The following is a 24,022-nucleotide window of genomic DNA, read 5'->3' on the forward strand; positions in this document are numbered from 1 at the left end:
AATTAAAAAAGAAAAAAGACCGCCGCAAGCCACACCAAGATGGCGACGGAGATCAGGAGGATTTCTCGGAAGGCCTCTCTGATCCGGAATCCATATCCTCTAGATACGCTGACTCACCTGTCACAGAAAGAAGCCTTCACAAAATGCTACAAGATCTAAGAGCCACGATTAAAGAAGACTTCCAACGGATAGACGGCGATCTCAGGCGGGAAATCGCAAATGTGGGCGAGAGAACGAACCACCTTGAAAATAAAACGGAAGAATTATGCAAGGCTCATAATGAAGTTGTGGATAAACTTCACAATCTAGCAGAAGAAAATACTGCTTTAAAGATGAAGTTAGCGGACATGGAGGACAGATCGAGGAGACAGAACATCCGCTTCAGAGGCATACCTGAGGATGTCTCCAACGACGCGCTCCCAGCATACATTTTGTCTCTATGCAACGTGTTGGCCCCCGATCTACCAGACTCTGCTTGGGCATACGATCGGATGCATAGGCTCCCTAAACCGGCCCGGCTAACAAGAGACACGCCGAGAGACGTGATAGTCAGATTTCATTATTATTCCCACAAAGAAACCCTGCTCTCGGCCGCAAGGAAAAATCCAGTGCTTCCAGATCCGCATACGAAAATTGCTTTATTCGCAGACCTCTCCGCAACCACTATGGCAAGACGCAAGGAATTTATAACGGTCACTAAAACTTTACGTAACCACAAGGTGGCCTACAAATGGGGCTACCCAACCAAGCTGTTAGTGTGGCGACAAGGCAAGACTCGCGTAATAACAGAACCTGAGGACGGCATGAAACTTCTATCCGAATGGAATTTATGGCACGGCACAGACAACCACCAAAATGTCGGTACCGGACTATCACCGAAGAAAATCTCGGCAGAATGGCAGATGGCTGGAACCCAATCTAAAGAAAGATAGACTGTCACGTTTAAACCTAACCATGTCCGTGTAGCAGTATGGGTATGACTTCTAAACATTGCTATGTACTAAGGGCTCTATGCACTTATACTTTATGTCTAATCGTTACATTTTATGTCTAACTGTCCTCATTACCTGTACTTAATTGCAAGGGGATTCCCTTTCTCTTTTTGCTTAGGTCGGGACTAATCCCTCTCGCGGCATGTTCGCCACGTGTAGCGACAGGGGATTTTTCTCGACCCCCTTATATGTTCAATGAGGCGCTATTTCTATTTCTCTGCTATGTACTCATCTACAGCCTCTCAAATGTTTGCTATTCCAACATTTGTTCCTTTCATCCCAAGGTCACATAGACCCACTTAGTCGTCACCTTCCAAGGGCGGGAAATTTTTATTCATAACTGCACGCACCACCCTGGCTCGCAACTGTAAACCTAGGCCGCTAAATATCGCAAAGAATAGAGTGCATTCAAATGCCTTAACTTGGCCCATATCGCTCAGTGCTTATATGATTATAGGACTTACCTAAATTCATCCACCGCCATAAAGCCTCTCCTCACTCTCAACTTTAAACTACTATGATCTTGTCTATACACAATATTCCCAACTTAACACTAATTGCGATCCATTGATCTCAATATCAATCTCCCTGTTAATACTAGTACCAACTAAACAACCACAATCGGTACATTTAAATTTTTGCTTTATTATTGTTTATTGTCTCTATCTTGGTAATATCCGGGATGTTTCATGTTTTACTATTACGTATGCCACATATGCGCTAGTCGTTATCCTACAGCTTTAAATGTAAAGATCCTATAGTTGATTGCGCATGAATGCCTTTGAGACACATGTCTGTCACATAACCTTTGTATCCACTAGCCAAAATTAAGTTGCAATAACTCAAAGGTTTAACTCTGACATCAGACTCATTGAACTTTACACGTTGGAGTTCACCTCATAAGTTTATACAGCTCATCCGCCGGTACTGAGTATATATATATGCTCGGATGGAATCTACCGAGTTGATACTTATCGATCGGTCGAATCCATACCTATCCGAATCGAAGGCCTATACCAAATGTCTACTCCCATCTCTGCTCAGCAGTCTGACAGACAATTATTTTAAACTGCCTGGAGAATCTCCCTGAATCATACGCAGTCCGCTCATCTACCTACTACTATATCAGGTTACCGAAGCTCCTCCACCCCCCTGGTCACCACTTAAGTTACCTAGTGTTCTTAATATGGCCACTTTACGTTTTCCACTCAAGGGAAATGATTGTGTATATAGTTATAATGTTATTGTTGTCACCCCTTTTCCTCTCCCCCCTTACCCTCCACCCTTACAGCAAGCTCTCCCCCTCGGAAGCCACAACTTACATCCTCATGCTATGCTCCAAGCTCCTACGCGGAGTATCTTGACTATAACCAATACAACTTGGAGACTCATCTCATTCCATTCACTAAAAGGTGCTCACACCCTTTCTCTGCACACCTCAATTACCTATCAAAATGACTAACTCGATGAAAATTTTATCCCTTAATGCAAAAGGGTTGAATAGTCCATACAAAAGGAGGCAACTACTAAAAGATATGCATAATGCCGATGCCGCCATTGTATGCCTCCAAGAAACCCATTTCAGCAAAAATAAACCGCCACTACTTAAATCATCTAAATATCCTACAGCATACCACGCATATGCACCTAATAAGTCTAAAGGTGTAGCTATACTTTTTCACACAGATTGGGTATTCACCCCCATAAAACAATATGCGGACCCGAACGGGAGACTGATAATATTAGTTGGAGAACTTAATGGTATCCAAATAACGATCGCATCCCTATACGCTCCGAATGATGCCCAATTCTCATTTCTTAATAAGGCTATAAAAAAAATATCCACCCTTAAACAAGGTCATGTTATAATTTGTGGTGATTGCAATTGCACTCTAGACCCCTCTTTGGACATTCAACGTGTCAACAATCAGAAACCCAACAAAACTACTTTTCACAACAGCAAAATGTTCTCCAATCTCCTCTTCACACATGATCTTTATGACACCTGGAGAAACCTCTTCCCCACAGCCAAAGATTTTACATTTTTCTCCCCAGTTCACCTAACATACACACGCATAGACCTATGCCTACTTGACAAAGCAACTCTGCCCCATCTCATGGATCAATCCATAGGACAAAGGACATGGTCTGACCATGCTCCGATAATAATTACATTAGCTGTGCCATACCCTGCAAAAGGCCGTGGCACTTGGCGACTAAACGAATCCATCCTGGATTCATCTGAGAGTTTACACAAAATTACCCAGGAAATACAAGACTACTTTGCCACTAACATCACAGGCGACACCTCCATAGAAACTCAATGGTTGGCGCACAAAGCCGTCATTAGAGGAACACTCATAAAAATAGGTTCAACTAAAAAAAGGATGACCCGAAACCTCAATGACTCGCTTCATCTACAGCTTGAATCGCTGGAAAACTCAAATAAAAGGTCCCCATCCCACGCCACAACTAAACAAATAACGCTAATACGAGAACAAATACTGAACCTTAAAATCAAGGAACATACCATTAAAGCGACAAAACTTCAACACACTTACTATAATCTAAATAATAAGGCCGGAAAATTGCTAGCCAACCAATTAAAATCTAAATATCTTCAAACAAAAATACCATACATTCTCTCAAACTCTAATACAAAATTGTTCAACCCTCAAGATATAGTCAACGAATTATCAGCATTTTACAATGATTTGTATAATTTAGACAAAAATGACGATATACATACCCCAACTAACCGAGACATCTCGACCTTTTTGCAAAATGCCTCACTACCGCAAGTCACCGCACAACAAAATGCCCAATTGACCGCCCCTTTCACAGAATATGAAGTAGCTGAAGCTATCAAATCCCTACCCAAACATAAAGCTCCAGGCCCAGATGGTCTTTCCAACTACTACTACATTAAGTTGGAACCACAACTTACCCCGCACATTACCAAACTTTTTAACACAATACAACTTAAAGGTCACTTCCCGAAGGAAATGCTAGCGGCATACATTATTACTCTTCCCAAACCAAACAAACCACCTACGTCTAGCGGCAACTTAAGGCCTATATCGCTGCTGAACGCAGATGTGAAACTGTATGCAAAACTTATAGCTAACAGATTAAAATCTATATTACCAAACTTAGTCTCCGAAGAACAGGCGGGCTTTGTGCTAGGCAGACAGGTGGGGGACAATACCAGGTTCTGCATGGATTTAATTGACTGGGCCACCCGCCAACGACACACCGGAGTTTTAATGGGCCTTGACGCAGAAAAGGCTTTTGATCGCCTTAATTGGGCGTACATGAAGGCTACCTTGAAAGCCTTTGGTTTCTCCGACCCCTTCCTTACGAGCATACTAGCCCTTTACTCATCGCCCTCAGCAAAAGTTTTTAATGCCGGATTTACATCCATTAGCTTCGATATATCCAACGGAACGAGGCAAGGTTGCCCCCTATCCCCATTGATTTTCATTCTATGCCTGGAACCGCTTATTCGTTTAATCAAAAAAGACCCTCTACTCCCCGGCCTTCCCACTCCTGCAGGAGATAAAAAACTCGCTGTATTTGCAGATGACATCATACTATTCCTGGGTAACCCATCTTCCTCCATACCCCACCTTATACGAACTCTCACAGCATATGGTACGGTATCATTTTATAAAAACAACATCAACAAAACTCAAATACTCCCCTTGAACTTAACCCACCAAACTGTAGACACATTGAAGTCACAATTTCAATTCGATTGGCGCAAAACCTCTATTACATACTTGGGTATTAAACTAACTCAAACTAGAACACAAACCATAAAGGAAAACCATGAAGCGGTCCTAACCAAAATATCAACTCAACTGAAATCGTGGGATAAATTAAACACCTCCTGGATAGGCAAAATAAACTCAGTCAAAATGATGGCATTGCCACACATACTTTACTTGTTTCGCACACTCCCCATTTCCCTCCCGAACTCCATCCTTGCCAAATTTCAAACCGCAGTAAATGCACATATCTGGAGAAGAAAACCTCCAAGAATTGCCCTCCGCTCCCTATGGCGTCCCATCCACCAAGGAGGCTTAAGTGTCCCCAACATCAGCAATTATTACAAAGCTTCCTCTCTGGCACAAAGCCTAGATATTATGACAAGGAAAAATAACCCGATATGGCTTAAACTAGAACAAGCTTGCGGAAATCTTCAATCCCTGCCCGACATGTTGTGGTCAAAGGTTGAGCACTCCTCCCCGTCTCTACTTCCCAGCACAAGATTTCTATTACGTTCTTGGTCTTCATGGAGCGAGACTCTATGCCCTAAAAAAGAACTACTCTACCTAGCTCCAGTGACAGCGCTTACGGCGATTTCACCAGATCTCCCCGTACACCACTGGCCTCTCCATGGCCTCACTCATGTATACTCCCTATATAACTTTGAAGGCCTTCGCAGCTTCCCTGACTTACAACTCTCCCACAACCTACCACACCGTGATATTTTCCTCTACCTGAGAGTAAAACACATACTTACCACCGCTGCTATCTCTCACATAGATCTTTCGTCTATTAGCACGATAGGTCACAACTGCTATATGTCTGCCAAATCCCGTTTACCAAAGAAATTTTTGAAACTCTGCTATTTAGCTCATTCAGCAGACCACAAATCGGTCAAACTACCCTACATGCTTAAATGGGAACACGACCTGGGTGCAGAATTTTCCATAGAGGACTGGTTAGCAGCTATCTCACTTACCAAAAAGTCCACGAAATGCGTCACCTTATGGGAAGCGTATTTCAAAGTCCTGATGAGGTGGTATTTAGTCCCCAGTAGATTACATAACATATACCCGGACTCCACCTCCATTTGCTGGAGGTGCAATAAAGAAACGGGATCAATCCTACACATTTTTTGGGACTGCTCGAAACTTAAAACCTTTTGGTACTATGTGAACAATGTTATTAATTCAATTTCCAGCGAGCAGCTATCCCTAGGCCCAGCAAGCTGCTTACTCCATCTTCTACCTGCAATACACTGTATCCCGTCAAAAATAGCGATTATCAACGTCCTGATAGCAGCCAAACTATGCATTGTAACTCATTGGAAAAGCAGCAAAACCCCATCTCTACAAGAATTAATCAATAGAGTCCACACAGTCTACTGCCATGAAAGGGAATGGGCCAAAAGAGGAAATATTTCCGCATTCAATACACACTGGGACAATTGGGAATCCACTTACGAACAATTCACTAAACTGATGTGATCCGCTAACTGTTGTATTACCCTGCTCCGCACAGATTATGTTTTATATCAGATTATGTTTTATATCTGAAAGTCAATTATTGGAGGCTTCCTCAACCCCTAATTTCTTCCCCTTCCCTCTCTACCCCTCCTCTTCCCTGAATTACTTCAAAATCCCTAACCCCCGCTCTTTATCAACACATATGATATCGCTCCATAGGATGTTAATAATCAGCACTAAACATGCTTGCTACTACCGAGTTCTTGGTGAGGATGTCCACCCACATGCTGTAGAGTGGTACAATTAGATACCTACTAAAAGGTCTGTTCCAATCATTTGAACTCTCACAACACCTCTCGTTAATAGCTGATGCGTCTTCCCATCACACGAAATGCAAAATGAGACCACACAAACATGGTTGTAATATATCGAACATTCTATATCAAACGTTGTAATCGAAACATCATTATGACATACAATCTTGCTAAAACACACAAAGACGCACAAACCGGCTCCCATAGAGGTTAAACGCCCACAAAAGATGCCCGTTGTCCCCTAGATGCATAACACAACACAGCAACACAAGCCTTTACGCTCACGTGTATATGGTATGCATCCTATAGGATATTAGATCCCAATCTACACTGTGTAAGGCATCTTGGCATGGATTATAGTCCAAACAGTGGAATGTGTGTTTCCAATGATGGCTAATACACTTTCTACAAAAGCCGAATTTAGTACACCTGGGAATCAATTATGCATGCTTTGAACTACATATTGTAATTTAGGAACTCACAATTGCTAAGACTCCCAACAGACTTTGCTGCCTTTGGATAGGCGTGCCTACCTGAATTCTTAAGGTTTCATAGTATCACTCTGTATACACAGTTATTCTTCTTTTTTGTGTAACTACAAAACATTGTTGCCCTGCGTGTATATTTGTGTGCAGTATATATGTGTTGTATATTTGTATATATGTACATTTTGCATCTTGCCCCATCCCTTTTTCCTTTCTGTATCCCCATTATCAATTATCCAAAATTTTCAATAAAAATCAAACATTGAAAAAAAAAAAAACTAGAAAAATGGTCAGAGTTGTGGCAGCTGACATTTAGTGTGGATAAGTGCAAGATAATGCATCTTGGACGTAAAAATCCATGGGCAGAGTACAGAATATTTAATAGAGTCCTAACCTCAATATCTGAGGAAAGGGATTTAGGGGTGATTATTTCTGATGACTTAAAGGTAGGCAGACAATGTAACAGAGCAGCAGGAAATGCTAGCAGAATTATTGGTTGTATAGGGAGAGGTATTAGCAGTAGAAAGAGGGAAGTGCTCATTGTACAGAACACTGGTGAGACCTCACTTGGAGTATTCTATGCAGTACTGGAGACTGTATCTCCAGAAGGATATTGAATACTTTAGAGAAATTTCAGAGAAGGGCTACTAAACTGGTTCATGGATTGCAGGATAAAACTTACCAGGAAAGGTTAAAGGATCTTAACAAGTATAGCTTGGAGGAAAGACAAGACAGGGGGAAAGGTTGTTAACATACATAAAGGGAATCAACACAGTAAAGGAGGAGACCATATTTAAAATAAATAAAACTATTAAAATAAATTAGAGGGGCAAAGGTTTAAAAATAATATCAGGAAGTATTACTTTACTGAGAGGGTAGTGGATGTATGGAATAGCCTTCAAGCTGAAGTGGTAGAAGTTAACACAGTAAAGGAGTTTAAGCATGCGTGGGATAGGTATAAGGCTAACTATAAGATAAGGCCAGGTACTAATGAAAGTATTTAGAAAATTGGGCAGACTAGATGGGCCAAATGGTTCGTATCTGCCGTCACATTCTATGTTTCTATGTGATTGGAATACAGGTTTTAATTGTTCTACTTTCCAGCTTAAAATACATTGTTACAAGAGTCTAGGCAAATCTTAAGAAAAAAAGTATATTATATGCAATAATGCATGGTTCAATGTAATTAATCTGTATAATTATTAACATTTCAGTAGCCTGTTCCAAATCATACAAAAATATATACAGTTGTGATTGTATATACCATGTACACAACCTTAGGGGTGCATTACTTTAATGAATATTATTAAAATTCAAGTATTTTTTAAATATTTGACAATAAACTCTTTAAAACAATCCATCCCAAACACGTTAAGAGAACATATGTTTCTAAAATGTAAATGCATGGGGGTATTTTTGTTTATTTTAATAAAGCTGTTTGTTCCTAAACCTATGATCACTAAACACAACATTCTGCTCATCCTGATAAAAATGTTGTAATAAAAATGTAATTTTCTTCCTGTGTTCTGCACAATTGCTTCGGATGAATCATAGGGTGCAACAAATATCTACAAGAAAAACCTAGAAGAGGTAGAATTAGTTGCCAACATTAAGCGTAATGTCTCTTAAAAAAATAATCTAAAATGAAGCTGGGGTTAGGCTTTTGCGATGTGTGATATGAGGTTAATACAACCTCCAGAACGCGTCCTGCAGAGTTCAATATAAAGATACGCATCTTCAACAAGCAGCTGCTTCTCAATTTAATTTGCACATTTTTTTCATGCTCTACTGGTGTATTAAATGCTGCCGCACTCTGTAGGAGTTTATCTATGATAAACCCAACAGCTGGCTGCTTCCTTCATACTGACCTTCTTAAAATGGTTTTGTACATGTCATGCCCGTACTACAAATTTAAAGCTGCTGTTTTCAAAACACAAGTGCTTTTTTTCCCCACCTTTTCTCTAGCAACCTCCAGAGTAAACAGCAATTCAATCTTTCCTACATAAAAGAGGTAACCAATTTTAGTACAGACGCATTTTCAGCAGTTTCCTAACCAGCCATGCTTGCTTGTTTTGTTGCACATGGTCCAAAACCATGTAATTAAGACAAATTGTGTAATCAAAGAAGAATAATCCTCCGTTTTACTTTCTTATCTATTCTACTTACAGCCACAAAGACAGATGTTGCAGTAGATGTCAAACTATCAGATATGCGTAGAACAGAATTCAGCGTACACATATGAACAAAAAGTATTTCACAAGAATTATAAATCTATTGGAAGTGAACATATAACAAACATTAATATGTTGTTTTCAATTTGGGAAGAAGTTACATTCTATGTTTGAAACCAAAATGAAAAATATTTTGACGCGCGCTATGTGCAATGATGACACAGTATTACTGAATATAACTCATGTTGGAAAACACAAGAGCAATATTTTGTTTAAACATTTAGCTATTTATTTCCACTTAAATGAAAAAAATCTCTCAATGTGATATCTTCAAGGCAGTTTTATCAAGCTTGATAAAGACCTGGTTACAGGTCGAAACGTTGCAGATCCAATAAAACAGCCTTGAAGATATCACAGTGAGTGCCTGAGATTTTTGTCATTTGTATAAATTTGGGGGGATTTGCTGACCCATGCTCAGTGCACCCTGTGTTAAATTATATTATCGCGTGCAACCCTCCATTTTTTCTTATTTATTTCCACTCAGACAGGCACATGACTGGCTTCAGTTTGCAAGAGTGTTAAAAATCCAAAATTTGTCTGCAGTACCCCGAAAATGATAAAAAAATAAATAAAAAAAATCACTCTTAACACCACCCACACCTATAACAGCTTCCAACACCAAGGTTATTTATAATTGGGGCACAGTCTTTTAAAATGGATTACACATTTCTTTTGGTTATTAGACATTATATACACTGTATTGCTCATCACAGGGCGTTGCAGAAATTCCAGTTTTATAGTGGGCAATTAATATATTCTAAAACCTGGCTAAAATTTACAATTCTATACACTTATGTACAGATATGTCTTAGGGATCGACCGATATTGATTTTTTAGAGCAGATACCGATACCGATAATCTGTGAACTTTCAGGCCGATAGCCGATAACTTGCCGATATTCTGTACATTTACCATTTTGAAAAAATAAACAATTTCTAACGGTAAATGCACAAAATATACATGCCACATGTAGTGGATGAAGTGTATTTAGACAGGGGAGCTGTGTGTGTTGTGGATGCAGTGTGTATTTGTGTAGTGTGTATAGTGAATGCAGTGTGTTTGTGTAGTGTGTATAGTGAATGCAGAGTGTGTTTGTATAGTGAATGCAGAGTGTTTGTATAGTGTGTGTATAGTGAATGCAGTGAGTTTGTGTAATGTGTATATAGTGAATGCAGTGTGTTTATGTAGTGTGTGTATAGTGAATGCAGTGTGTTTGTGTAGTGTGTGTATAGTGAATGCAGTGTGTTTGTGTAGTGTGTGTATATAATGTAGTGTGTGTATATAATGCAGTGTGTTTGTGTAGTGTGTATATAATGCAGTGTGTTTGTGTAGTGTGTGTATAATGCAGTGTGTGTGTGTGTGTTTGTGTAGTGTGTATGTATATAATGCAGTGTGTGTGTGAGTTTGTGTAGTGTGTATGTATGTAATGCAGTGTGTGTGTGTTTGTGTAGTGTGTATGTTTGTAATGCAGTTTGTGTAGTGTGTATGTATGTAATGCAGTTTGTGTAGTGTGTATGTTTGTAATGCAGTTTGTGTAGTGTGTATGTTTGTAATGCAGTTTGTGTAGTGTGTATGTCTGTAATGCAGTTTGTGTAGTGTGTATGTCTGTAATGCAGTTTGTGTAGTGTGTATGTTTGTAATGCAGTTTGTGTAGTGTGTATGTGTAGTGCGTGTGTGTTTGTGTAGTGATGTAATTTGTGTAAAATGGGGGGGGGGGTTTATGTTAATTATTTTTATTTTAATATTTAAATGGTGTTTTTTTTGTTTCTTTTAGTCCCCCCTCCCTGCTTCTTACCAGGGAGGGGGGATATAGTATTCCCTGGTGATCCGGTGGCTTGTTAAGTCATGGGGAGTCCGGCAGCAAGCGCTGGCTTACCTTGCCAGCAGCTCCTTCAGCTCCCCAGTGTAAATCTCGCGGCCCTTAGTGCCGCGCGGAGCGTTGCCATGGTAACCCGTGGCAACGCTCTGCGGCCGCGGGTCTCGCGAGATTTACCCTTGGAGCTGCAGGAGCTGCTGGCAAGGTAAGCCAGCGCTTGCTGCCGGACTCCCCAGGACCGCCGGGCTTGTAATGAGCCTGGCGGTCCTAGGAGGTATTATCGGCAATATCGGTAGCTATATTGGCCGATACCGATATTGCCGAAAATACCGAATATCGGCCGATAATATCGGTAAAACCAATAAATCGGTCGATCCCTAATATGTCTGATATCTTTGCAAAATAGCTCTCAAGTGTCCCTCTTTAGGAGGGAACGTCCCTGTTTTGGGCCCAAATACCACTGTCCCTCTTTTTATAGTAAATCAGTGAGTGGGGATCAAAAGTCCATTTTAAGTGCAGGCAGCTTTCTGAAAACAGGCTCACTCACCAACCCTACTAAAATTGTAAGACCAAAAAATGCATATAAACCTAAATACATTACAATACTGTATCTGAGCTCCACAGCAATAAAACATGATAAAAACACCAATAATTTGTCTTTACACTACAATAACCTTGTTTAGAAATCTGTAAGTAAAATGTATTGTTTTAGTAAAATTAAATTTTATATGCATAAATTGTTATTAGTAAGTCACCTGGCTACACCCCTACTAACACTCCTAACATTAAAGTGTCCCTCTTTGTCTATTTGAAATGTTAGGAGGTATGTTATAGCAAAGGAAAACACCGGACCAGTTACGACAAAATCATCATGTTCCAGCACAGGATACAAATAATTGCAGGTTTATTAGTAGGAACAACCTCAGCATGATGAACTGCACCACAATCTGTAACTATGCCAGATCATCTCGTGAAACCAGACCATTGAGACCACATGACATATTTTATACATAATGGCCCCAAAAACAAAATAGCATCTAAAATTATTTTCAAACTTTAAGTAAATTATCCTTTATTAAACTGATACATTTTAAGTGTAGTGGATACCACTTAAATGTCCCAATTTAGGTGGGACAGTGCCAGTTTGGGAGCTCTGACCCCCCTCCGTGCCAAGATCGCAACCTGCCCTCGCTTTCCTAAATCAAGTAACTTCAAAGAGTCAGTGCAATGCATGCCTGGAAGTCGTAACAACATTACTGCCGTGAGAGCTGCTATGTTTTCATGTTACAGCTTTCTCTGCTCTCTTAAACCATGTACAGTGCACAGCCATGGGAGGAAGGGGTTGGTGGATAACGTCACCAAGGCTCCAAATACTGACTGCAGCAGATCTCATGCAGGGAGTACTCAGGTGTCATTGTGACTAGTAGCACCATGGACAGAGGTGATTCTCAACTTTGTTTAAAGGACCACCATAGACATCCAGACCACTTCAGCTCAATTAAGTGGTCTGGGTGCCAGGCCCCCCCTAGTTTTAACTCTGCAGTTTTAAACTGCTATGTTTACACTGCAGGGTTAATCCAGCCTCTAGTGGCTGTCTCCCTGACAGCCACTAGAGACCGCTTCAGCGATTTACACGGAGTAAATCGCACTTATTTGACGCTGGACGTCCTCACGGAGTCCAGCGTCAAAAAAGATCCCCATAGGAAAGCATGGACTAATGCTGTCCTATGGGCGGGGATAATTGCGCGTGCGCCTCTGGCCACTTGGGAGCCGACGTTGATGGAGGAGGAGTGGTCACCAGTGCTGAACGGGGCCATAGTCACCTAAACAGTGACTAGGGCTCTATAGCGTTAGGAATACATATTTGTATTCCTAACGCTATAGTGTTCCTTTAACACAAGCTATGACTCCACATAAAAGTATGGAGTAGGCTTGGACTGGCTCATGATCTGAAGCATACCACATCATCTATAAAACACGGTGGAGGCAGTGTGATGGCATGGGCATGCATGGCTTCCATTGGCACTGGATCACTAGTGTATATTGATTATGTAATAGAAAACAGAAGCAGTCACATAAATTCTGTATAGTGTATAGGGATATATTGTCTGCTCAGATTTAGCAACGTTGATTGGATGGTACTTCACTTTACAGATGGACAATTACCCAAAACAGACTGCAAAAGCAAACCAGAGTTCTTTAAGGCAAAGAAGTGGAATATTCTGCAATGGCCGAGTCAATCACCTGACCTCAAAACGATCAAGCATGCGTTTCACTTGCTTAAGACAAAACGTAAGGCCTAAAGACCCACAAACAACCAACAACTGAAGACAGTAAAGGCTTGAAAAAGCATCACAACGGAAGAAACCCAGTGTTTGGTTATCAAAGTATTAAAAATGAACAATATATTTATGATTGTGTTCATTCGTCCTATTATATATGAGCCCATGAAATAAGGGAACTTTGTATGAAAATGGTTGCAATTCCTAATATTTTTCCTTTATAGTTACGTGCTGAAAAATACATTCTATGAACATTAAAGGGACACTCCAAACACCATAACCACCACAGCCACTTACATTGCCCAACCAATGTAAGTAGTCAAACAGTTTGCCAAGATTGAGAGTGATCAGCTGATGCATACAGCCAATGAGCTAGTCCTGCACAGCAGGGTTTAGCTCAGGAGAGCAAAGGGAAGCTCCAGACAGGTACCTCCTAGTGCAACCCCAGGTAAGATGTCAAACTGTTTGAAAAATGGTTAAACATTGAGGTTGTGGCAAGTCTTTCCTAGCACCATAATCAATACAACACACCATAGTGGTTATAGTGCTTGGGGTGTTCCTTTAAGCATTTGACAGTTCTATGTTTGTAATGAGAGATATAATGGCACAGTTTAAAAAAATTGTAAAAAAGTAAATTACTTTCTCACTTTAGTGTTAGGAATACAAAGATGCATTAGGCCTTCTCCATAGGAAAGCATTACATTTATTTTTTTTCTATGGGATTTTCCAAACTCTGTGAAACAGGAAGTGCCTCTAGTAGTTGTCTGATAGTATATTGTAGGAGTAAGTGGGACAGGGAAAGTGCACCCAGACCACTTTAATGAGATGAAATGGTCTGGGAGCCTATATTGACCCTTTAATAATGCTAGTATACTCACTACAAGCAGAATTGTTTTCAGTTCACACCATTCTGTGTGGATGATTTAACCTTGGAAGTTTAGTTAGAGACAGGGGTAGGCAACCTTTTGGTAGTACTGTGCCAAAACAAGATTTTGAAGTCTCTTGCGTGCCGATCCTATTTTTTTTTAAAAAGTGTGTATGTTGCCGCATTCTGCTTATGTTATTTATCGGCGCAGCAGTTGCTTTGTAGCGTTGTCTTTGTGTGTATGTGGGCTGTTATATTGAACATATGCTAATGAGTAGTTTGTGTATTGTGTATTGCCTCGTTTCCACTGAGCGGATCGGTTCGGTTCGGTACGGTTCGCTATTTTGGGTGTTTCCATTATGAAAGTAGTCCATACAAGCGAACCGTACCGATCCATTCAGGGTCCTGCTTCAGATGTAGGGCCATAGGAAATGGAACGGTTCGGTTAGGGCGGACCTACTATACAATCCATTGATTGGTGGACAGGAAGAGCATTTTTTCTAAACCTCGCATGGCCCTGAAGGTCTGACTTGCAGTGGAAACACTCACCAGAATGGGCCGGTCCATTCTAAACCTTCCAAACTGTACCGACCCGAACCGATCCGCTCAGTGGAAACGAGGCATATGATACTTATGAATGTGGGCTGTGTATGGAAGCTGCTTGTGGAATTTTGTATGTGAGTGATATGTCTTACTGATGCTTATATGTGTGGGTCTGCTTATGGGGTTGTATTAATTGTATGAGAGGAATTATTTGTTGAGGGGAGGTTTCTTCTCCAGCTCTGTGTATATCTAGCAGTGTGGGTAGCTTCCCTGGGATCCAGTGGGGACCGGGCTGGCAATGTGCATGTTAAGGGCAGGAGCTGCGATAGCTTTTGCAGCCTGCTCTACTCCACTGTGGATTCCTGTTCATAAGTGGGGGAGGAAGTGATCCGACATCACTTCTGTAACGCCAAGGGTGCATAATTCATTGTTGCACTATAGAATACTGCCATTTAATGTAATTTATGTAGTGCATATATGAATTGGCCACTTGTCAGAGGTCAGATGACAGAAGGGGTAATGTAAATTGCATAGGAATGTGAAAGGGGATGGTTTACCATATGGATTGATACTTTGCTTAATCAAAGGCTCTGCAAGGTGTGAGAAGTCAGACATAAGTGGCCTGGAGGTCTGGTTTAAATATAAACTAACTCTCTAATTTGCCATATGTCTAAATTCCCTCCTAGATATGGGGTCCTTTGATATGTTAACCCCTTAGTGACCAGGCCACTTTTCAATGTTCTTACCATTTGGGACCAGGGCGTTTTTTACATTTCTGCAGTGTTTGTCTTTAGCTGTCATTTTCCTCTTACTCATTTACTGTACCCACACATATTATATACTGTTTTTCTCGCCATTAAATGGTCTTTCTAAAGATACCATTATTTTCATCATATAATTTACTATAAAAAAATTATAAAATCAATTAAAATAAATGAAAAAATGTAAGAAAACAACAACAACAAAAAAACACACTTTTTCAAACTTTGACCCCCAAAATCTGTTACGCATCTACAACCGCCCAAAAACACCCATGCTAAATAGTTTTTAAATTTTGTCCTGAGTTTATAAATACCATATTAACATGTTCTTAGCCGTTTTTGGAAAGTTTTAGGGCAATAAGTACAAGTAGCACTTTGCTATTTCCAAACCATTTTTTTAAAAAATTAACGAAAGTTAATTGTAACACTAATATCTGTCAGGAATCCCTAAATAAACCCTTCACATGTATGTATATATATATATATATATATATATATATATTTTTTTTTTTTTTTTTTTTTTTTTTTTAAAGAAGACAACCTAAGGTATTAAACTGGGGGTATTTTGACTCTTTTCATGAAACCATTTTACCACCAATCTATGCCAAATAAAAAAAAAAAAAATTAAATAAGAATTGGTGATTTTTTTGACACACGGTAAGATCGTGCAATGCTCAGAAAAATTGCAAAAAAACCACGAGTTACACCTCAGACTCTACACGCCTCAGTTAGCATGTTAACATTCATGAAAATACAATAAGACAGAATATGTATGGTTTGTTTGGAAGGATCGCCAGGAGAAAGCACCTTTTTTCTAAAAAGAACATAACACCAAGGCTTAGGTTGGCAAAGTTGCATCTCAACAAACCACAAGACTTCTGGAACAATGTCCTTTGGACAGATGAGATCAAAGTTGAGATGTTTGGCCATAAGGCACAGCGCCAAATTTGGTGAAAACCAGGCACAGCATAAAAGCACCAACTTCTCATACCATAACAAGCACTGTGGTGGAGGGGTAATGAAATAAAAAGAATCAAGGTGCCCATGGTACAATGGCCCATGTAAAGTCCATACCTCAACCCTATTAAAATAATGTTGCGGGACCTTAACAGAGCTCTGCATAAACAAATGCCAGCACACCTCAATGAACGGAAGGAACACTGTAAAGAAGAGTGGGCCACAATACCTCCACAACAATGTGAGAGACTGATAAAGTCATACAGAAACCTATTACTTCAGGTTATTGCTGCTGAAGGTGGTTCTGAAAACTATTGAATCATAAGGTGTACTTAAATTTTCACACATGGCTTCTCCATTTTGGCTTTATTTTTGTTTTTAAAAAATCATGACACGGTGTAATATGTCAAGTGGTGTTGTTAATCTGAGGTTGTATTTATCTAATCTTAAGACCTGCTAAGGAACAGATAATTGTTGTGTTTAAAACCACAGAATTCGAAGAGGGTGTACTTTCTTTTTCCCATGACTGTACATACTGTTAGGGAGGTGTGAGTTAGTGCGTATGTCAGTATTTGAAAGACAATGTATATTGTTCAGTGTGTCAGTGTATGTGTGCATGGGTCAGTACCTGTATCCATGAGTGTGTGCATGGGTCAGTATCTACGTGTAAGTGTTTACATATGGGTCAGTATATCTGTGCATATGTATAGGCTAGTGACTGTGTGTATGGGTCTACCTATTGTGCCATTGTGTTTAGTGTAATTGTGTGTTTATGTGTATATCCAGCATCAGCATCACTAAAAGGTGCACGTGGGAGCTGTGCAGGAAATGCACAGTAATCCCAGCCCATAATGATACCAAATCTGGCAGTTAATAATGTGCTAAAAAGGGCTTTACCACATTTTGGTCTTTTCTCTCTTCAATAGATAGCTCCCTAGTTCTAGTATCCTTATATGTGGCAAACCCACATTCCAATAAAACATTAGGGAGCCATTTACTATTATCATCTTCATTTTTTTTTTTTTTTTTTTTTTTTTAGCTGAAGACAGTTCTTCGTCCATTTACAGACATGGCATCTGGCCGCCATGTGGAAAAAAGGTTCATGAACCCTATCATAAACACCTCCTGAGTGCTTTTCCAATTCATAAATATTAAAACTCAAGTCACTTCACTGTCCCAGCAGATGGCACAGATTTGTAGAGAACAAGAGAAATGCTAAGCTTGAGGTTTTTTTAGTGTTTTTTTTTTTTGCTTTACGAGGAAAGCGCAAGTCCAGCCTGAAGTGTCCCCCTTTAGCATGGTTACTAAACATGCAGCACCTTTATATTATTTAACAGTTTTTTTTTGTTTTTTTTTAAATAGCAGAACAGCATTCAGAAACATTTATTGTATAGAACAAACAAAAAGAAGAGTGGGATATGGAGGAATTATTTTATATAAAATTCTACTAAAAACAGTACAATAATTTTCAACAATAAACACTTGAATAAATAAATAAATACGCCATTAGCCATTTAAACAATAAATCACACATGAAACAATAACAATGAAAACCAATGGTATTGTTCACCTTTTTTGCACTTTGTACCATTATTTTTTTTATTTTCTTATAGCTAATCCTAAAGTACTTTCTGTATAACAAGGTGTAAACATGTATGATAGTCTGGGGTGTTTTTTCTCCTTATGTAACCCCCTAGCCTGGAAACACATGTATCATATGAATATTAGAGTATATTTGACAAATAGGGAAATACAAATGTAAAGAGAAAGAAATAAAAAGAATATATTTCGCTTTTGAGATGATAGAATATTTGTGCAAAATATTTGATTTGTTTTTTGTTTTTTTTGCTATGAGAATATAAAATTTGGAGCGCATTTCGACATTTACAATAAATGTAAAAATTAAATGGCATCTTTAGAAGCATCTATGACATGTAACATAATTAAATTCTAAAGACTAAGGTAGGAACCTGTAGCCTGGTAGCAGTTAAAAGGAATCTCTAAAATCCAAACCAACTTACAGCCTAATGTAGTAGTTATGGGGAAAAATGACTGTCCGTGCACTCTAAGCAGTGTAAGCACTGTATATTCTCAGACAGCCCCTAGGGGGGCTTCCTGGTACTATCCTGCAAAGACTGCAGAACAACAATATTGAATGCTCTCAATAGAGGTGCACTGACTCAATGCATCTTTATGAGGAGATGCTGACTGGCGCAGCACAACACTAATCGAGCATGCACACTAGGCCCCTAATGTTTTCCTATAGGGGAAGCAGAGTCTCTTATCTAAAATGTAACCTGAATTGCACAGAATTCATTCTTAATTGAGGTTTACATTATACATGTTTTAAAATACTTATTACAATAACTTTAACTGAGGACATGTGTAGGCTATAGAAAACCAAGTTGCACACTTGCCACATTTTGCTGAGATCTAAACTGGCCTGACCAGGAGTGGTGAGCTCACAAGAATAATTTAATTTGATATTGCATGTTAACACCGAATTTGAAAAGGAACTCACCTGCCAGCATCTGTCTCTTTAAATATCCCATCCTGGTTAGGGCACAGTTCACAGCTGGGTGAAACACCACATTTGCAAGCATCACAGAACCAAGGTTCTGTCGAATTTTCCGAAGCAGAGCTCATGATTGAATCGCTTTCTCCATCAACACCATAGCAGCCTAAACAAAACAAACAGATTAATAGACAGATAAAAGTTGCATAAATTACATGAAGCGTCTAGTTGTAGATATCCATGAAGCGTTACATTTATTGCCAATGTTAACCAATTCTAACATGTAACTGAGCAGATTAACAATTGGGGAAGATATAGTCAGTCTAAATTATCAATCTTTGCTAAACTTTACTAACTAAATTGGTAGATTCTTCAGAAATAAAGTCAAGTAATGGTTTTGGGGCAAATATCAAGTCCATGCAACTTTAATTTGTAAAACAGTAGAAGCACGGTTTACATTTGCATCAAATCACTTGTGATAATATAGTGTAGTAACTTAGGTTATAAAGGTGAGTAAAGATACAGTATACTCACCTTTATAACCTAAGTTACTACACTATATTATCTCCTAGTACGTTTTCCCTGTATCTCTTATCTCTGAGGGATTCCACCAACGCTTAAAAAAAAAAAAAAAAAAAAAAAGGGGACAAGTACCACCAGACGGTACTAAAGCGCAAGTGATTTGAGCCTATCCCATCTTAGGCTCTAAAAAATGTGAGTTAGCATTCTGTTTTGATCACTGCACAACGGTGAATTACCATACAGATTTGCATTATTTCCCTGTATATGTTTTTCTATGTATATATACGCTGAATTTAAAGTGATACTGCTACAATATCAGGACTAAGACGACCCTTGTTATAGGGTAGGTATCCATTACTATCACTGTATGCTCCAATCATATAGGTGAACTGCCTCTGGCTTTTCTACCTTTCTTCTAGTTTCTAATATATGATTATGCCATGCAGGTCGCCATCATATCGGCAATATAGAACCAGATAAGTGCATACGTAAGGATATCTATGTCACATGTCATTAGCGCTACACAAACATGGAAAGATTAATTATCAAACACATGAAGAATAGAGCTTATCCCTTGCTTCAATGACTTCTGGATTATTTACACTCATTTATTGATTGATCTGATTGGTCAATATTGATCTAAAAAGTAGTCAGAAATGCAGGAAATTCTTTAAAATGTAATCTCAAAATACGTACACCTAAGCACTATAAAGTTGCAAGCTGAAACATCTTACCAAATTTTGGTAACACTCTCTTTCAATATTAGTATGATGTAAGAATATTGTGAACTTGCTCCTGCATACCTTTTAGATTGCTTACTTTTATCTCAGCCATAAACAGTATACTACAATGCTTACCATCTGTTTATAATGTACATTGCCAACTGTAATACCTAATAACCCACAAGGATCACGATGATGGGATGGGTTTGTGTCTAGTAATATCATATGTTTGAAGGCATCCCTCCCAATAATTTTCAATGTGTTTGATTTCTAGTCTACATCTTTTGCACGCTGGCGGCAGCTGGTATAAGATGTACTTATTTGCCGATTACCCTAACTCAATTAAACCTTTTAGGTGTCATTCTGATGTAAATCTAGCTCTATTTTTTAAGTGATTTTAAATGGCCATGGTTCCTGGAACTTGTATTGCATATTTTTCTATATAAAATTGTGCATTTACAGAGTTTAACCCCATTGCTACTGGACATGTAATGTCATATCCAGCTTCATCACTAGGGCATCATAAGCCAGCCCTGGCCAGCTAATGTCAGTTCAATGCATATTGGACATAGGATGTCAGAATGCAGGCATCCAATGGAGGCATGCCCCACCTCCATAATGCCCAAGTCCGCCCCTCAGCATGCCTTCTCCCTACATTCCACTTCACCCTCAACCTTCTCCCCCTCCCCAGTAAGAGGGAAAGGAGTCAGCAGAGCAAGATCTAGAGCTGAAGCTGGAGCACACGTATGTTTTAGCTTTAGTTTGGCTTTTTGCTCCCTGCATAGGACATGATATTTTATTTGCCAATTCACAGTTCAGTTTTTTTGATGTGATGTATTAGCCATGTAATATTTTTTTGTTTTTGTTTATGTGACTTATTTCAAAACAATGGCATGAATACGGGTGTTGTATCTAATCACAGTGCCATATATCCTCCCTCACCGTACGTTGGTCTATACTGCACACTCCAGTTTTTCCACTGCCGACAATTGCATTCACATTCAACTCTTGATCGTCTAATAATTTTATAATGCTTATTTTTTTTCCCCAGAATGGTGTTACGAGTTTGCATGACCACCAAATGTGTATGTATGATCTCTAGACATTGCCAACACTTTTCTGAATTGCTTTTTTTTTAATTTTATGTAAAAAATGTTGGACCATATACCATCTGAATACAATGAATTATCTTGTCTCTTGTAGCCATGTAATATTAATGAAAATAAAATTATAACGTAAAAGTTTTGTAAAACTTTCTGCTAAAAAAACAAATTAATAAACAGAAATGATAGTCAAGAGATTTACGTTAGGAAACCATATCTGAATTTAAAATATAAAGATTGAGAAAGAAAATGTGTTTTGCTAGGTAGGTGAAAATAATTTATTTTCATCATACTCACACCATCAACAAAAAGAGTAATTGCAAAATATTAATACACAGTAAAGGAAATCAAACATGAATGCATAAATTGAACTATTTGGTATTAATTTTTCCTACTTATAGATGCACTTCATTTATCTAGGTAAAATTACATGCCCAGGGTTTTGCTAGAGTAATTGGATTTGGATCACAAAATGGATGTTGGAACATCAAATATGTTAGATGTTCTTTTGAAGGATATTAAAATATATGCTCTACAATAAAAATGCAAGTGACTGTCTGACCATGTATCCTGCACACGTAGAAATCCTAGCTTGGAAATTGCTCGGCTGTGTCTACCTCTATGTACAAACGTGTATGCAAGTATAAAGAAAATTTTTTTTTTTTTTTTGTTGTTGTTTTTTTTTTTTTAATACCATAACCACTACAACCCTTTTGGAAACATTAAAACAAATTAAAAAAAATAAAACCTCACAATTTATCCATTAACATCACAGTCTTAATGCAGTTTCCAGTCTACTCGCTGTGTGGTCAACATTCTGATGATCTCTGTTCAATTAAATTCTCCTCATAAAGAAGTATTGTGGACCTAGGCACATGCATGGTAAATGCCACATTCCACTAACTGGATGCTTCTCATATAGAAGCATTATTCCAATATGTCTCTAGGGTTTAAGCATCATTGTTCTTTGCAAGCAGAAACTTGATTTTTGAAGCGATTCATCAAAAATGCCTTTGGTGGCTGCCAGTTTGCAAGCCATGAGAAAATGCCTCTAGTGACTGTCAGACTGCAGGGACAGGGTCTTTGCATAAAATAATTACAACATTGAGATGCAGTTGTTTGCAGCGCTGGATACAGAGAGCTAGTCTCTGTATTCACTGTCCAGAGACTTGCAGTATTGCAGTTCCATCTGCCACTGCATTGTGAGCTCTCTGACTGAAGTTATGGCATAATTAGCAAACTAAGTTAATTTGCAATAAACAAATTTAATTAGCAATTATTCTAATCGTTTATACACCATTGCAGGGTATAGTCACATAGCCTAGCAGTCGAGTATACATAAGTGCAGATGTGTTTATTTCTGAGTGTGTCTGGCATTGTTTACCTGTCTGTGTGCATGAAAGTGTGTGTCTGACAGAGAGTATCCTTGTGTGTGAATGTATGTCTTAGTGAGCATGTGTCTGGGACCTACGTGTGTGGGGTAGCTGCTTGCAGTGTGCTGTGTTTATGGGGGATGCCTGTGAACTTTCTGCATGGGGGGGGTTGTGACAGGGTGTTAGTGGGGTGACAGGGTGGAGGTGGCTGAGGGTGTGTGTGGGGAGGCTGTGACAGGGTGTATGTGGGAGTTTCTGTGACGGTGTGTGTGGGGTGGCTTTGACAAGTTGTGTGAGGGTTGCGATAGGGTGTTAGTGGGGTGACAGGGTGGGATGGCTGTGAGGGTGTGTGTGAGGACAGAGTGTGGGGGGCTGTGACAGGGTGCTAGTGGGGTGACAGGGTGTGGAGGCTGTGAGAGGGTGGGGGGCTGAGAGATGGGTAGAGGCGGGCTGAGAGATGGGTAGAGGGGGGCTGAGAGATGGGTAGAGGGGGGCTGAGAGATGGGTAGAGGGGGGCTGAGAGATGGGTAGAGGGGGGCTGAGAGATGGGTAGAGGGGGGCTGAGAGATGGGTAGAGGGGGGCTGAGAGATGGGTAGAGGGGGGCTGAGAGATGGGTAGAGGGGGGCTGAGAGATGGGTAGAGGGGGGCTGAGAGATGGGTAGAGGGGGGCTGAGAGATGGGTAGAGGGGGGCTGAGAGATGGGTAGAGGGGGGCTGAGAGATGGGTAGAGGGGGGCTGAGAGATGGGTAGAGGGGGGCTGAGAGATGGGTAGAGGGGGGCTGAGAGATGGGTAGAGGGGGGCTGAGAGATGGGTAAAGGGGGGCTGAGAGATGGGTAGAGGGGGGCTGAGAGATGGGTAGAGGGGGGCTGAGAGATGGGTAGAGGGGGGCTGAGAGATGGGTAGTGGGGGCTGAGAGATGGGTAGTGGGGGCTTATCAATACCTTTTTTTCCGCACTTTAATTATTCCCCGGTTGGCAGGTTCTCTGGTCTGCAGCTCCGCCGGGCGCAGAGCTACAGACCACGTGGTAAGTCTCTTGCGATCTCCAGTCAGAGCATTGCCATGGTAACCCGTGGCAACGCTCTGATACACTGGAGATCGCGAGACAGCTCAGTCTGCAGCTCTGCGCCTGCTGAGTGCAGACTGACTGTGGTGCTGGGCGGCTCTCGATCAGCGCAGACTGACTGGAGGGGCCTTGCACCGGCGGCATAAAGGGCAAGCCGCTGGGCCCCCTCCTGTGTCGGGTCTTTGGTCAGAGAGCGAAGACCCAACATGTCACTCTGCCCTAAGGCAATTTAGGCGAC

The 24,022-nt window shown here is 40.0% G+C and overlaps 1 protein-coding gene across 5 annotated transcripts in view; it reads right to left on the reverse strand.

Annotated features, from left to right (window-relative positions):
* Positions 1-24,022, reverse strand: part of PHF14 (PHD finger protein 14) — a 325,814-nt gene that overhangs the window by 270,289 nt on the left and 31,503 nt on the right. For all 5 annotated transcript variants that reach the window (XR_010090781.1, XM_063452421.1, XM_063452419.1 and 2 more), the window contains one exon: positions 19,005-19,164. Coding sequence is in view for 4 of the 5 variants with exons in the window: in XM_063452421.1 (XP_063308491.1) it covers positions 19,005-19,164 (160 nt within the window). In the remaining variant the exon portion in view is untranslated. The remainder of the gene's footprint in view (positions 1-19,004; positions 19,165-24,022) is intronic.

The sequence above is a fragment of the Pelobates fuscus genome, chromosome 4, assembly GCF_036172605.1.
Source record: "Pelobates fuscus isolate aPelFus1 chromosome 4, aPelFus1.pri, whole genome shotgun sequence".
NCBI lineage: Eukaryota > Metazoa > Chordata > Amphibia > Anura > Pelobatidae > Pelobates > Pelobates fuscus.